Raw genomic sequence first — 17,030 nt, forward strand, 5'->3', positions numbered from 1 at the left:
TGAGTGCTTCCTTCAGGGTCTCTTGTAAGGCAGGCCTAGTGGTGACAAAATCTCTAAGCATTTGCTTATCTGTAAAGGATTTTATTTCTCCTTCACTTATGAAACTTAGTTTGGCTGGATATGAAATTCTGGGTTTAAAATTCTTTTCTTTAAGAATGTTGAATATTGGCCCCCACTCTCTTCTGGCTTGTAGAGTTTCTGCCAAGAGATCTGCTGTTAGTCTGATGGGCTTCCCTTTGTGGGTAACCCGACCTTTCTCTCTGGCTGCCCTTAAGATTTTTTCCTTCATTTCAACTTTGGTGAATCTGGCAATTATGTGTCTTGGAGTTGCTCTTCTCGAGGAGTATCTTTGTGGCGTTCTCTGTATTTCCTGGATTTGAATGTTGGCCTGCCCTACTAGGTTGGGGAAGTTCTCCTGGATGATATCCTGAAGAGTGTTTTCCAACGTGGTTCCATTTTCCCCCTCACTTTCAGGCACCCCAATCAGACGTAGATTTGGTCTTTTTACATAATCCCATACTTCTTGCAGGCTTTGTTCATTTCTTTTTCTTCTTTTTTCTTTTGGTTTCTCTTCTCGCTTCATTTCATTCATTTGATCCTCAATCGCTGATACTCTTTCTTCCAGTTGATCGAGTCGGTTACTGAAGCTTGTGCATTTGTCACGTATTTCTCGTGTCATGGTTTTCATCTCTTTCATTTCTTTTATGACCTTCTCTGCATTAATTAGTCTAGCCGTCAATTCTTCCACTTTTTTTTCAAGATTTTTAGTTTCTTTGCGCTGGGTACGTAATTCCTCCTTTAGCTCTGAGAAATTTGATGGACTGAAGCCTTCTTCTCTCATCTCGTCAAAGTCATTCTCCGTCCAGCTTTGATCCGTTGCTGGCGATGAGCTGCGCTCCTTTGCCGGGGGAGATGTGCTCTTATTTTTTGAATTTCCAGCTTTTCTGCCCTGCTTTTTCCCCATCTTTGTGGTTTTATCTGCCTCTGGTCTTTGATGATGGTGATGTACTGATGGGGTTTTGGTGTCGGTGTCCTTCCTGTTTGATAGTTTTCCTTCTAACAGTCAGGACCCTCAGCTGTAGGTCTGTTGGAGATTGCTTGAGGTCCACTCCAGACCCTGTTTGCCTGGATATCAGCAGCAGAGGCTGCAGAAGATAGAATATTTTTGAACAGCAAGTGTACCTGTCTGATTCTTGCTTTGGAAGCTTCCTCTCAGGGGTGTACTCCACCCTGTGAGGTGTGGGGTGTCAGACCGCCCCTAGTGGGGGATGTCTCCCAGTTAGGCTACTCAGGGGTCAGGGACCCACTTGAGCAGGCAGTCTGTCCCTTCTCAGCTCTCAACCTCCGTGTTGGGAGATCCACTGCTCTCTTCAAAGCTGTCAGACAGAGTCGTTTGCGTCTGCAGAGCTTTCTGCTGCGTTTGTTATTGTTTACTGTGCCCTGTCCCCAGAGGTGGAGTCTACAGAGACAGGCAGGTTTCCTTGAGCTGCTGTGAGCTCCACCCAGTTGGAGCTTCCCAGCAGCTTTGTTTACCTACTTAAGCCTCAGCAATGGCGGGCGCCCCTCCCCCAGCCTCGCTACTGCCTTGCCGGTAGATCGCAGACTGCTGTGCTAGCAATGAGGGAGGCTCCGTGGGTGTGGGACCCTCCCGGCCAGGTGTGGGATATGATCTCCTGGTGTGCCTGTTTGCTTAAAGTGCAGTATTGGGGTGGGAGTTACCCGATTTTCCAGGTGTTGTGTGTCTCAGTTCCCCTGGCTAGGAAAAGGGATTCCCTTCCCCCTTGCGCTTCCCAGGTGAGGCAATGCCTCGCCCTGCTTCAGCTCTCGCTGGTCGGGCTGCAGCAGCTGACCAGCACCGATTGTCCGGCTCTCCCCAGTGAGATGAACCCAGTACCTCGGTTGAAAATGCAGAAATCACCGGTCTTCTGTGTCGCTCGCTCTGGGAGTTGGAGACTGGAGCTGTTCCTATTCCGAGATGAGGTCTTGCCATATTGACCAGGTTGGTCTTGAACTCCTGGGTTCAAGCAATCCTTCCACCTCAGCCTCCCAAAGTGCTGGGATTACAGGCATGAGCCACCATGCCGGACTTGTAAAACAATCTTTAAATGTATCACTTTCTCATTACTTTTCAATGTTTTACTATTATCTATGCTGTCGAGGTTATTTATATCTATTGCTTGTGTATAGTGAAAATACTGTGTAATGAGTGCCACCGCACCTTTAACTCCATGGTCAGTGACTTTAGGTTGGAAGCTTGATATTGGTTAGAGTGGGAGTATTTATACAACAGAAATGGGTAAATGCCGCAAATCAGAACTTCTCCTCTACTCCCCCCACCTTCACCACCTAGAGAGCCAATTGTTAAACATTTGCACTACACCCCTGGCTCTCTCACACAATTATTTAAAAGATTGCGTTAAGCAACTTTCTTCACTAGAGGACCTGAACTGTAGTTTATACACCCATTTTCCGTGCTAGATAAATTGGGAGAGTAAATTCGAATGCAGAACAGTTCAGGGTTTTTCTAAGGCAACAGCTAAGAGTTGAGATTAACCCAAGGTTCATTATTCACAAGCATTTGCCTTACAGCTAAGCTCTTCCTGTCAAATAGGTTAGACTACCACTAGTTTCATTGTGGCAAAAACATTTGGGCTCAACTTCTTGAATTCTGGAATATCAAGACAATCTATTTCAATGATTATTAAGGGATAAAAATGGGAATAGGTAGATTGCATAGTAGAAAAAAATTCTGATCTTAAGATTATTAAGGGATAAAAATGGGAATAGGTAGATTGCATAGTAGAAAAAAATTCTGATCTTAAAACACGTAGAGTTTCACAGTATTTCTCTTGATTTTATATTTTTCATACAGTCTGTTTTATGTATGACTTGGCTTGGGGAAAAGATACCAAAAAGCTGTATTGTATTTTTTTTTTTTTAAAAAAACAATTTATGGTCATAAGCCATGTAGAACATTTGGATAGGCTGGGGTAAAAGAGCTGAAACTTCACATGTGTGTGTGTGTGTTTGTGTGTGTTAACAAGTCTTTTGACTTTCTTCTGGATGCATCAAATGTAGTTAATGAGAATTCTGACAACTTTCTTTCCTCTTTCAACATTTCTAGCAAAAAAATAAAGGTCAAAGTCTTTCATCTAATCATAAAAATATAGCTCTTTGCAGCAAATTATCTCTTCTGCAAATGTTGCATTCCTTGTAAAGAAAATATTTAAATATAAACTCTTTGACTTTTACTTTGAGGTTTTTACTTTCTAAAACAGACATTTTTTATTAGACAGTATATAAAACAACTTAGCCTGAAAAAGAGAAAACGTAGAGATTTAGTAGGAGATTCCCTCCCCTTCCTCCCAGCTTTATGGAGGTATAATTGACAAATATTTATGGTATACAAAATGTTTTGAAATATGTGTAAATTGTGAAATGATCACCACAATCAAGCTAATTAGTGTATTAATCACCTCACATAGTTATCGCTTTTTTTGTGGTGAGAACATTTAAGATCTACTCTCTTATCAATTTTCAAGTTTGCAATACAGTATATCGTATTTTCTCTATCTATCCATTCATCCATCCATGGAAACTTAGGCTGATTTCTTATCATGATATTGTGAGTAATGCTGCAGTGAACATGGGGATGCAGATATCTCTTTGACACATTGATTTTATTTCCTTTGAATTACAAACCCAAAAGTAAAATTGCTGGATCATATGGTAGTTCCATTGTTAGCTTTTTGAGGAACTTTCATACTGTTTTCCAAAATGGCTGTATGAATTTACATCTCTACCAACAGTGTACAAGGGTTTCCTTTTCTCCACATCCTCACCAACACTTCTGTCTTTTGGTAATAGCCATCCTAAGAGGTGTGAGGTTATATCTTATTATAGTTTTGATTTGCATTTCCCTGGATGATTAGAGATGTTGAGCAACCTTTCATATGCCTGTTGGGCATCTTTATTTCTTTTTTTGAGAAGTATTTATTTAGGTTCTTCACTCATTTTTAATTGGGTTATTTGTAATTTTGGTATTGAATTGAATTAATTTCTTTTATGTTTTGAATATTTGCCTCCTATTGAATATATGGTTTGCAAATATTTTTCCTATTCCATAGATTGTCTTTTAATTTTATTGATTCTTTCAATTGCTGTGCATACACTTTTTAGTTTGATGCAAGTGTATTTGTCTATTTTTATTTGTCTGTTTTTGCTTTTGTTGCCTATACTTTTGGGGTCCTCTCCAAAAAGTTATTGCCAAGACAAATGTCAAGAAGCTGTTCCCTAATCTTTTCTTCTAGTAGTTTTATAGTGTTACATCATATGTTTAAGTCTTTAGTCCATTTTGAATTTATTTTTATATATGGTGTGAGATAAAGGGTCCCATTTATAATAATTAAATAATATAATTAAATTATATTAATTATATTATTATATTTATTATATCATTAATATAACATGTAATATATTAATATTAATTATATTATTAATAATTAATAAATAATAATTTATTTATTTTGCATGTAGATATCTAGTTTTCCCAACATCATTTATCGAAGAGATTGTCTTCCTCCGTTGTGTATTCTTGGCACCTTTGTGGAAGATCAATTGACCATAAAGCTGGAATTATTTCTGGGATCTGATCTCTATTCTGTTCCATTGGTTTACATGTCTGCTTTTATCCAGTACCATGCTGTTTTTATCACTATGGCTTTGTAGCAGAGTCTGAAGTCAGTAATGTCATGCCTTTAGCTTTGTTCCTTTTATTCAAAGTTGCTTTGGCTATTGTGGGTCTTTTGTGCTTCCACACAGATTTTAGGATTGTTTTTTCTATTTCTGTGAAAAATGCCTTTGGAATCTTGATAGAAATCACATTGAATCTGTAGATGGCTTTGAGTAGCAAGGACATTTTAACAAAATTAATTCTTCACTTCCATGAACGTGGGATTTCTTACCATTTATTTGTGTTTTCTTTAATTTCTTTCATCAGTGGTTTATAGTTTTCAGTGTACAGATCTTTCACCTTCTTGTGTTATTCCTAAGTGTTATATCTTATTTTTTGATTCTATTTTAAATGAGATCATTTTTAAAATTTCTTTTCTCCATAGTGCATTGTTAGTATATGGAGACACTACTGATTTTTTAAATGTTGACTTTGTATCCTGCAAGTTTACTGAATTAGTTTTTGGTGGAATTTATATGGTTTTCTATATATAAGATCATGCCACCTACAAATAGAGACAATTTTGCTTCTTTCCAATTGAATGTCTTTTATTTCTTTTTCTCCCCTAATTGCTCTGGCTAGGACTTCTAGTACCATGTTGAACAGAAGTAGAGAAAGTATCTTTGTCTTATTCTAGAGAAAAAGCTTTCAGCTTTTGACCATTGAGTATTATGTTAGCTGTGGACTTGTCATATATGATCTCTGTTATGTTGAAGTGCATTTCGTCTATGCCAAATTTGTTGAGACCTTTCATTATGAAAGGACGTTGAATTTTGACTAATGCTTTTTCTGCTTCTATTGAGATCATCATATAATTTTTATCTTTTATTCTGTTAATGTGATGCATCATAATTATTCATTTGCATATGTTGAACCACCCTTAGTTCTCAGGGAAAATCCCACTTGATCATGGTATATGATCATTTTATTGTGCTATTGAACTTGATTGGACAGTATTTTGTTTAGGATTTTGGCATCCATGTTCATCAGTGATATTGGTCTATAATTTTCTTTTCTTGTAGTATTCATATCTGGCCTTGTAATATAAGTTTTGGAAGTGTTCCTTTATCTTTTATTTTTGGAAGAGTCTGAGGGATTGGAAGTAATTGTTCTTTAAATATTTGGTAGAATTCATCAGTGAAAGCATCAGGTCCTGGGAATAGGAGTCTTTATGAATACAAAAGTCTTATCTTGAGGATGGTAATGAAGAATGAACACTCTCGTTTTCCAATAAGAAAAAACATTGACATTTTAAAGCAATTCTTAATGTAAGAACAGTTACAATTTTGGCATCGGTTAGATACTAAATTGATTTAAGCTACTCTGGAGGTCCAAACACAGGATAAATGGTCAAGATTGGTGTATGTGTGGTCTTGGCCTGATCACAGTGTGATAAAACAGATACATGGTAAAATTCATTTGTAGGACTGAGAATCAAATCACAATGCACTAGTTTGAGTATCTGCTCTTTGAAGAGCACTTTTTGCTCAACTTTGTAGCATTGTGAAGTAACAGAAAACACAAAATCATATCTTTATATAAATGTACACACTGTGTATACCTTTATACATACTATATACTCATGTACATATATAAATACATATATTTGAATATGTATTTAGTTGTAATATAGTTGAATGTGGCAAACGTCAATTTATTTCTCAAATCATTGTATGGAAATTGTAATATTTTAAACAAAATGTTGTTATGAATCTTGCTGTTAAAATACTGGATTGGTATTGCTGTGTTAGAAAAGCTTTTTGTAAAACTAGAAGTTTTAGTATTTGGGAATATGTATTCAATAAATTTATTTGCTGTTTATCTGCCCCCTTTTAGAGTATCGTTATTTTAATATAGTGTTTCTATATTCTTAGTTACTGATAAACATCAGTTCAAACCAGAACAGATGTTATATAGATTTCGCTATGATGATGGAACATTTTATCCAAGAAATGAGATGCAGGATGTGATTTCAAAGGTAACGACCTCTCCTTCAACCTCTCCAATATTAGAATGCATGTTGCCATTCTTCACAAAGATAAAAGGTAGTTGAGAAACATACAAAATTTTTCTAGTTTAGAAAATTTGACTATATTACAGGCAAGTCTCTTTATTTATTTTTGGTATTTCAAGAATTCTAATGTTCAATTGTTTTTTCATTCTCTTACCTAATTCTAAATGATAGTAGTACTGCTGCATCACTCACAAGGTTATATCCATTGAACATTCTTTCACATGTAGCAGCATGTTGTCAAACTACTTGAATTAAAAAAAAATACAAATGTGTAAAATAAATGTAATGCCAGTTTTTTGTACAGTTGACAATACTTTATTGATATATGATGAACAAGTATTATAGATGTATTACTGTATTGGTATATTTTGTTTATGTTAGAAATTTTATATTTTATGAAAAATAATTTAGAAAAACCTTTGTATATGTGTATGTCATATATGAGGAATTTATAGCACAATTTTAATCCTATTTTTAATGATTTAAACAATATTATTTTATGATGTATCATGACATTGGAATAATTTTTAAATTGGTTTAGATTTTGTGATGATTCTCAAATATTGACAGTGAATTAATTTGTTACTTCAAAATTTCATTGATGTGTGTGTCCCTGGGGGTGATCTCACTTGTTATTGATATATCTTTATTTTACGTAGGGTGTAAGATTATATTGTCGTCTTCACAGCCTTTTTACTCCAGTGATAAGGTGAGTCTGGTTTTTAAGTTCTGGGAAACTTAAATGGAAATATTTGTACTGCGTTTTAGGTAAATATTACTCAGCTAGAACTTGTTGCCTTGTTTTTTTTTTTTTTCCAAAAGTGAAAATTTTACTTTAAAATATATTTTAAGGAATAATTTATTGTAAAATATACCTACATTTTCTTGAGATTCTAATTATACAGTGTTTTCCACTCTTTATTATGATTTCTAAAATTATTTTGCCATTAGTTCATAGTAAATTATACACTTGAAATAATCCACTTTCAGTTAATAGTTAATAAATAAAAGTTGATTGGTTGGGAGAGGATTTGGAAATACTGTTTACATATTTGTCATTATTATTACTTGTATATTAACTTTTTAAATTAAATTGTATAATCAAATATTGAATATGTATTTTATTTTGTAATATTTCCTCCTCATAATCTTTTTTTTTCCCAAGAAAAGATCTTGTACTTGGAAATTCAGAATTATTTTGAAGTTAATAAGTGTAATTTTATAGTTTTATTCTTTATCATGTTTTTCCTTCTGAAGAGACACACTTGTTTTAAAAGAGGAATCAGGATTAAGTTTTAGTTTATCTCTTTAGAAAGACAGTAGAAAACTTTGAGGTTTGTATTATGATGACTAACAGAGGAGATCTTCAGGAAATTGTACTTTTGCAATGTACACTGATATACCTTAACTGATAGAATGTTAAACTAATTTGAAATGGTCAAATATTATTTGGAATTTACTGACTAAATCATAGTCCACAACAAAATATGCGTGTACCATTTTCAGAATAGATAAAAATGCTTTTCAATCTTGGCTATAAAATCCAAATGTTTAGTGTTCCTATTTTTCACTTTGGTTTGTAATTCCAAGAAAATGCAGAGTTTAAAAAAATAAAGATTCCAGATGTTGCTAAGTGTATTGGAATGCCCACTTATACTGCATAGAGAACACACTGGTTGCAGGTCCTGGAGGAGAAAACAGGATCTTACCCACAAGTCCTGAAAGTGTCCTATCTACTTTCACAACTAGGCTTCACAAACTGGAAAAAAGGTGAAAAAGAATAAATATTTATCTACTCTGCCATAATTTTGTCATAGATACCCATAAATATTTTGGATAACTTAATATTAAGTACTTAACTCAATAGCAGTTGGGTGCTTAAAAATTCTTTTCTGCTAACCTAAGAGAAAACAAGAATGTTTAATGCACCATGTAACCTGTGTATATGTAGGTTTTATATGGGCAAAAATGTGTTCTGAAAATATGTTTTAGCCATATGAGATTTCTTATCAAGAAAGCTGCATCTGTAAGAGCTGATAAGGAATTTTTCTTTGGCTAAAAATGACAATTGTTTTTGGGTTGCCAAGAGAAAATTTATGGGAAAAACCCATAAAACAGAAGGAATGTATGATAGTCATGCTTTTAATATGCATGAATTCAACTTGTAAAAAGAAAAGTTACTTAGCATGAAGAGCTGCAGACTCGCATGTGGTCTGTAATAGACTACACTTTTTCTTCTTACGATACTTAAAGAAACCGCGATGAAATGGGTGATGAGGTGTGAGAAACATGGAGACTGATTTAAAGAACAATGAATATAACTAGTGATTATTAGTCACTTCAAGTCTTTTGCAGTTTGGAATTTTTAACATTTTATAAAGACTGTCACTTTTTCATTCTTGTATGATCCAGGTCTGGAAAATAAATGAATTATAAATTTTTGCCCTTGGGCATTCAGTTCTGATCATGAAATTTGGTTGGTATCTGATGGAACTTTGAATGGTTTCTCAGTTCTGGGAAATCTACTGAACGGAGAGTCTGAGGTGGAGAGCCAGTGATCCTCTTGGTTTTCCGGGGATGTGGTATCACCATGTCCGTGAACTGATCAGGCAAAGAGAGTAACAAGTTCTCAGTGTGTCTACTTCAGGACAGAACTGCTTGTTTTCCACTACAGCAGAGCTGTGTGAATAATACTGTAGTGCAAATCCAGCCTTCCTGGAGCTTTCAGGAGCAGGAATAAAAGGCATTTCTTTACAGATTTTGAGATTTTTAGTATAATCTACTGTGATTTAAGGAGAAGAAATTCTGTTTTATTATTACTTTATTAATACGATTTTGTAGAGTAAGTTCTCACTTAATGTCATCAATAGGTTCCTGGAACCTGCAACTTTAAGTGAAATGATGTATAATGAAACCAGTTTTGCCACAGGCTAATTGATGTAAATAAGAGTTAGGTTTCTGCAGCATCCAGTATTTCATTTCACTTAAAGGCGCAGTTTCCAAGAACTTACCCACAGTGTTAAGTGTGGACTTACTATATTTCCAACTCAATTATTTCCAGCTAATATAGCAGTAATAATCTATTTGGATATAAGAAAGTGTGAAAGAAGAGATGTCCTGTTTTGGTAACATTGTGGGTATCTTCTCTTAGTATAAGCTGGTGGAGGATTTTTCAGGTGTTCTACATGCATAATAAACTTCTCTTATTTGCATGTAATTTGGGCAATTAACTCAGGTTACAATGGTAAACTTTTCTGTTGCATACTGATACTAAATGAAAATATTTTCTTCTGCTCACGTATCCCCTTGCTTAATTTTTGTTTTTTTGTTTGTTTTTATTTTTTCCTTTGTAGAGATAAAGATTACCATTTAAGGACCTACAAATCTGTGGTCATGGCCAACAAACTGATAGACTGGTTAATTGCACAGGTAAATAGACAAATAGACGTTGCCGAGTTTCACTTGTTGCTGCTTTAAACTTTGAGTATGGGAATTAGTACTTTTACTCTTTTTCATCTGTAGCAGGTATTAAAAAAATAAGTACATACAGCTAATAGTAAGCAGAGTTAGGATTTGAACCTGGATAATCTGATTTTAGAGTCCTCAACCTTCACTTTTATGTTATCCTGTTTCTCAAAAGGAAGATGTTCCTATTTTTAAAATATCAGATGAGATCCATCAAAAAACACTAATTTGAGAATCTGAAGAATAGCTATGCTCATTTACTACGATTTTTTAATGTTTTTACACTTTGTTTTAAAGTATCTGTTTATTAATGCTAGCAAGTTATTCTAATCTCCCTGTGCCTTTTTCCCTTTTAGAAAATAATTGTGTTTTGATAATGAGCTTTTAATATCTGCCTGTGTCCATTTTAAAAAAGAAAGGAATTTATTGTTGTTATTGTTGGCCTGCATCTCAGGGTTTAGATGCTGACTGCTAGAATTGAGAAAATGTCATTTGCTTTTAAGTAAAACAAATTAGGGCATCCAGTCCATCATAACAGACATTCAACTATAAATTATTCAAATATTCAAAAGTTTAAATATTGGCAATTACCTTTAGATAAAACATCAATTTATATTTTCAGTGGCTTTTCTAGCATCAGAGCCTTGCATAACACTGTGGTCAACGTGTGTCATTCGAATTGGTTTCTATATTCATTATTGGAGTTGGACTTTCACATAGAAATTATACAGTTCTAGAATTCATGTGAACTTGTATGATGTGTTGATTATGTGAGAAACTTAAAGAAAATGTATTTGAAGCAAAAACTGATGCTGAATAAACCTGTAAAGTTCTAACTCAGGAAATCAGGTATCAACTTTTTTTTTGTCACTTTTTCTTTCCAAGGGTTAACATTAGAAGAATATACTAATTTTTCTAATTAATATAAATATTGCGCCCGACTTTTTTTTTTTTTTTTCCAGACGAGTCTCACTTTGTTGCCTGGGCTGGAGTGCAGTGGCGCAATCTCAGCTCACTGCAACTTTTGCCTCTGGGGTTCAAGCAATTCTCCTACCACAGCTTCTTGAGTAGCTGGGATTACAGGTGCGCACCCCTACACCTGGCTAATTTTTGTATTTTCAGTAGAGATAGGGTTTCACTGTGTTGGCCAGGCGGCTAGAACTCCTGACCTCAAGTGATCCACCTGCCTCAGCCTCCCAGAGGGCTCGGATTACAGGTGTGAGCTACCAAGCCCAGCCGCAATGTTTTTTTCATCAGTTTTTCTTTGTGGTTTATTATGATAATGTCTGCAGAGATTGTACATAATAGAAATTGCATTGGTTGGGACTTACATAACCTAGTGTCTGATGCCAGCTCTGCTAGTAACTAGTTATAAAAACTTAGACAAGTCACTCAATCTCTATGGATTTTAGTTTTTACAACTGTTTACTGCTTACTGCAATAGCAGTACATGCCGTCTCTTTTCTATCACCGAAACTTTATGATTCTGACATTGTAAAACATCCTAATGTAAGTATCAACATAATCGACTCTGATTGCTTAACTTCAGATTAGGACCACATAGGTTGCCTTGGAAAAGGCAGAAATAGTAATGGAAGGATAAGAGAACAACAAGTTAAAGTTCCTAATCTAACACGAAGAAGAGGGTTTTTTTTGTTTGTTTTTTACTTTTTTGTTTTCAAAGTAAGGGTCTCTTTCTACCAAGACTCTGAAATGATAATACTGAATTTCCAGTATGGACCAAGACACTGAATTGATTTGGATGGTTTTAGAACACAGAGTGAAAAAACTGGCTCTACTGTAATTGGAGTATATTCTAGATCCTATAGTTTTTCTCTTATTCTGCAATATATTGTGCGATGTCATCTTGGAAAACAAAATGAGTGTTGTATTCTTCTGAATACATTTTTCATTCACTGTTGCGCTGCTTTTATTATAGTATAATGGTTTATAATAAAATACCCTATTTCACAAAGTTAAATTCTTACTTGGCATGTACAGTAATGTACCTTTAAAGCATCATTCAATTCCTGTACATTGTGATTTGGGTTTGGGTCACTCATAGTTCATAATTAAATAATGCCTTGCTTCTTCACATCCATGCCGTCTTACCGTGCTTTTTCTAAATGCTCACCAGGTCCATATGGTATGGCACAAGTAGGATTTTTAAAAAGCATAGGAAATCCAGAACATGTTAGGTTACGTTTTTTACACCATTATGTTGAATAATATTAGTCTGATCAGTGTTTCATTTGAATACTTAATCAAATAAAGCAATCAAATGTCAGTGATTATTAAACAAGCTTTTCTTGTAAGTTTAATGTTCAAGCAACTGCTTTGATGATGGAATACACAAACAAAGCAGGAAGCAGTCATGATTTCTGCCTTCAAGTGATGTTGGTCAGTTGGGCTAAATTTCATGTACCCTCTAAGGCTCTGCTGCAGCGTCATCTCCCCCAAGAAGCTTTGCCAGATCCTCTATCTAGCCTAGGCTCAGGGTCACCTTCTGCGGTCCCAGATCCCCAAGTATATCAGCCTCATTGGGAATATGGATTAAATTGGTTATTAGTAAGTTACTTACCTTTTAATGACCAAATCCTACCCTAGATTTGAATTACTTCAGAGCAGGGAATTATTTTGTGCTTGAGTGGTTTAATATTTTTTTTCTATCACTTGGCACAATATGTAGAAAAAATAAGTGTCTTTCGAACGAATGCATAAAAATTACAAAACAGCTCGATTTTTGAAGAAGGCCAGATGCAGAGTCTGAAGTTACAGATTATAAGTGTTTTGGTAGTTCTTAGGAGGATTAGTGAGGGTTGGATTTGTCACAACATGAGGTAGGACCCTTATTTTGCTCCTCGATAGACAGGTAGAATGTGAGTGAGTGAAGGGTAAAGAGAAGGGTATCGCAGCTATGAACAATTACATGAGTGAAAGCAGGAGAAGAATGAGCACAGACTTCAGGCAACAGCAGGGAGGCCAAGTTGCCTACAGCATGAGGTATGGAATTGAGCTTTGGCGAGTGAAGCTGGAGAATAAGCATAAAACCAAGATATGGAAAGTTTTAAAAGCCCAACAGAGAATTTTTGTACATTATTATTCCAAAAGAACAGTCTGTTTGAAGTTTTGGAACCGAGTTTTCTGTGCAAGAAAGTTTAATTCTGGCCAGGTGCAGTGGCTCACGCCTGTAATCCCAGCACTTTGGGAGGCTGAGGCGGTTGGATCACCTGAGGTTAGGAGTTTGAGACCAGCCTGGCCAACATGATGAAAGCCCATCTCTACTAAAAATACAAAACTTAGCCGGGTGTGGTGGCGTGCACCTGTAATCTCAGCTACTCAGGAGGCTGAGGTGGGAGAATCGCTTGAACCAGGGAGGTGGAGGTTGCAGTGAGCCAAAATCAAGCCACTGCATTCCAGCCTGAGTGACAAAGTGAGACTCCATCTTTAAAAAAAAAAAAAAAAAGTTTAATTGTTTAACAGCATATGTTAGAAAGAGTCCAGAAAAAATTATGGTAATTTTGAAGAGAGAGGAAGAAACACCATATGAGGGTATTGACAGCAGAAATGGAATAGAAGGCAGAGAGGAGAGAATGGATTTGGTAATATACCTAAGTGCTAAAAGATAGGACTGGGGAAAAATGAGATAATATGTGAGAAAAAAGCTTCTTAAACTGTGACAATACAACTCTAAGGTCACACACACACACACGCATGTTCATATACACGGATCCTACTTAAAGAAATAAAATAGATGTTTTCTAAATAAAAACCAAAAGAAAAAGATTGCTTTGGGCTATTATGTTGGATTCAGTTAAATGATCTGATTTTTTTTTGGCAAAATAATGAAAGAGAAGCTTGTATTTGCTAGCTCAGCCAAACGATTTACTTGTGAGGTCTTACAGGTCATCGTATTAATATAGGTTTCTTCAGGGGTCCTCAGAGGGCAAGGCCATTTGGTGGAAGGGAATAGTTAGTGACTGAGATCATACATAATGATTGTTTAATTAGTGTGTTGCCAATTTACAGGATATTTCCCTGTTGCATAATTGGAATACAAAATCTAAGAAATCTAATCTAAGAAATAACAGCCATCATTTATAGTAGCAGTAAATTTTTGTTACTTATGTAGTTTTGTGTATAATAAAGTATATTTGTTTCTCAAGAAATATTAAATCTTTGTTTTACTTAATGCCAAAAGAAAATGTTTTCATAATCAATCGGATGTTCTGTAACAATTAGATGCATTTGATCTTATAAAGCAATGCATGCTTTATAAGCGAAGCTTTGTCTGAATTTGGTGCTGGGAATGTTAAATGGAGCAAAGCGGCCACAAAGCCTTTAGTTGCCTATTAACTCCCACAGTGCTTTTTCGGTTAACAGGGAGATTGCCGCACCAGAGAAGAGGCAATGATATTTGGCGTTGGACTCTGTGACAATGGATTTATGCACCATGGTAGGGATTTTTTACCCTGGGAGCTTACAGATGTATTTCATCACTTTGGTTCTTAGGATACTGGAACACCCAGTGCTGCAGTTAGGTCATTTGGAGATGAGCCAGCAAGACTATCTGGGTCTTGCTATGGGTTCAGGTTGGGTCATCACAACTGCATTCGGTTTCACTGCTGGTGCCATTCCTATGTCTAATTGCTGTTATCTACCCATTGCCATGACTTCTATCCTATTTTTCTAGCCTATGCTGATTCTAGAAGAGCAATGACTTGAGTTAGAAGTTTTTGTTTTGTTTTGTTTTTAAGCTCGCAAACCTCTTTCAGACTATTTCAGATTAGACTTGTGGTTTTATTTTGAATGCCAGTATATATTAGAATGACTAAATGACAGCATATGTGGTTGACTATTTACTGTTATTTTTAAGAAAAGTATTTTTAAAATTACTTCAGAGAACAAAATTATAGATCTCTAGGAAAAAATTATTTTTGATAATTAAATGTTAATTTTCTTTCTTGTTTGATGATTTCAAGTAAGTCATCACAAAACCTCTTTCTATTGTGCCCTGGGGTGACTTCAAGTAAGTCATCAAACAAGAATTTTAAAATAAAGTTCTTAGATTTATCAGGGTAATGAGAGTAAGCTTTTCCTATTTGTAACATCGTATGGGATCCATAAACCCAACCCAAGCAGTCATCTCTTTTCTTTTCTTTTCTTTTTTTCTTTTTTTTTTTGAGACAGGGTTTCACTCTGTCACCCAGGCTAGAGTGCAGTGATGTGATCTCAGCTCACTACAACCTCTGCCTCGTGGGTTGAAGTGATTCTCCCACCTCAGCCTCTGGAGTAGCTGGGACTACAGGTGCATGCCACCACATCTAACTAATTTTTGTATTTTTTGGTAGAGACAGAGTTTCACCAAGCCAGGCTGGTCTTGATTTCCTGACCTCAAGTGATCTGCCTGCCTCAGCCTCCCAAAGTGCTGGGATTATAGGTGTGAGCCACTATGCCTGGCCTCTTTTAAATTATTAATATAATATGCTTATAAACATATATTTGATAGCACTTACACCTATTTGTCAGTTACTTTCAGAATATCTTTACATTTTTATGAATACGGAAGTATAGCAAAGGTTACAGTGATTTTGAGAAGATCCATGGTTATCATTTTTTTGGGGGAAATTCCATCCTGTTTCCCTATCTCCAGATCACTCTGTGAGTTGTCCCGGAGAAATACTGATCCTTGAAGAACAAACTATGAATGGAAGAAATTACATCATGTTAGGGGATTAAACCTATAATATCAAGCTGAAAACCTGCAAAAGTTTCAATTTTTTTTTTCTTTAAAGTAAAGCACCAACACACAGTAATTTTATCTGAGAGTTTATTACAAAATGTTGAGTTACATCAAAAGTTTTTCATACAAAAGTCTGTGGGTAAAGCATGAACAGTGTGGCTTGTGCCTGGCTTTGTTGATGCCCTATCATGCTCCTTTTAAAAGACAGTTTGGTGGAGGGAAACAGCTGTAGCAGAAACGTTGAGTGAGCTTTGGGAAAATGCTTAGATCATTAAGTGAACCTAAAATAGGTTGAGCTAGGCGCAGTGGCTCATGCCTGTAATCCCAGCACTTTGGGAGGCCACGGTGGGAGGATTGCTTGAGCCCAGGAGTTCAAGACCAGCCTGGACAACATAGCAAGATCCCATCTCTACAAAAACCATGAAATAATAATAGATTCTCATTTCTATTGCTAGTTATGGCTTCTGTTGTTTTTTAAATTTGTGGTTGATAATTTTGTTAACTCATGTTGCCATCCAGTCTTTCAAACAAAAATCAATAAAGCCATTTATCCAGTCAACAATTATTTGTTGGAACTCTGTAAAAATAATGAAACCAAATAGCTGTCCCTTTTGACTGCTTACTATATGCCAAGTTATTTATATTTATTACCTCATTTTGGTTTTATGCAACAATATGTAGAAGATTTTATTGCTCCCACTTTACAGATGAGGAAACTGAAACTCAGAGGGATTAAGTAACTTTCTTATCTCACTTCCAGACCTGGAATTTAAACTCAGGCCTGTCTGATCACAAAACCTAACTTTTTCTACTGTGCCCTGGGATCACTTTCTTTTAGTCTCTGGCTCAATGAATCAACCTTCAAGGTATTAAGGACAGATAAATAAGAAATAGAGAACTTTTTTTGGTAAAGTATTTTGACAGCTGTCAGGATCTCACTGAATACAAATTCTTCGTATCAGTATTTAGCCTTATTTTAAAAAATACTAACAAAACATAAACTTTATTTCATCAGTGCATTCCAAGAATCTTAGGGGATTTTGGGAAAAATACTAATGTTCAGATAAGGGGGAAAA

The 17,030-nt window shown here is 35.4% G+C and overlaps 1 protein-coding gene across 2 annotated transcripts in view; it reads left to right on the plus strand.

Moving 5' to 3' along the window:
• PREX2 (phosphatidylinositol-3,4,5-trisphosphate dependent Rac exchange factor 2) overlaps positions 1 to 17,030 on the plus strand; it is a 290,803-nt gene that overhangs the window by 112,897 nt on the left and 160,876 nt on the right. For both annotated transcript variants that reach the window (XM_025394082.1, XM_025394083.1), the window contains exons 12-15: positions 6,607 to 6,710; positions 7,406 to 7,455; positions 10,100 to 10,175; positions 14,595 to 14,667. In XM_025394082.1, coding sequence (XP_025249867.1) covers positions 6,607 to 6,710; positions 7,406 to 7,455; positions 10,100 to 10,175; positions 14,595 to 14,667 — 303 coding nt within the window. The remainder of the gene's footprint in view (positions 1 to 6,606; positions 6,711 to 7,405; positions 7,456 to 10,099; positions 10,176 to 14,594; positions 14,668 to 17,030) is intronic.

Source organism: Theropithecus gelada, chromosome 8 (assembly GCF_003255815.1).
Source record: "Theropithecus gelada isolate Dixy chromosome 8, Tgel_1.0, whole genome shotgun sequence".
Classification (NCBI taxonomy): domain Eukaryota; kingdom Metazoa; phylum Chordata; class Mammalia; order Primates; family Cercopithecidae; genus Theropithecus; species Theropithecus gelada.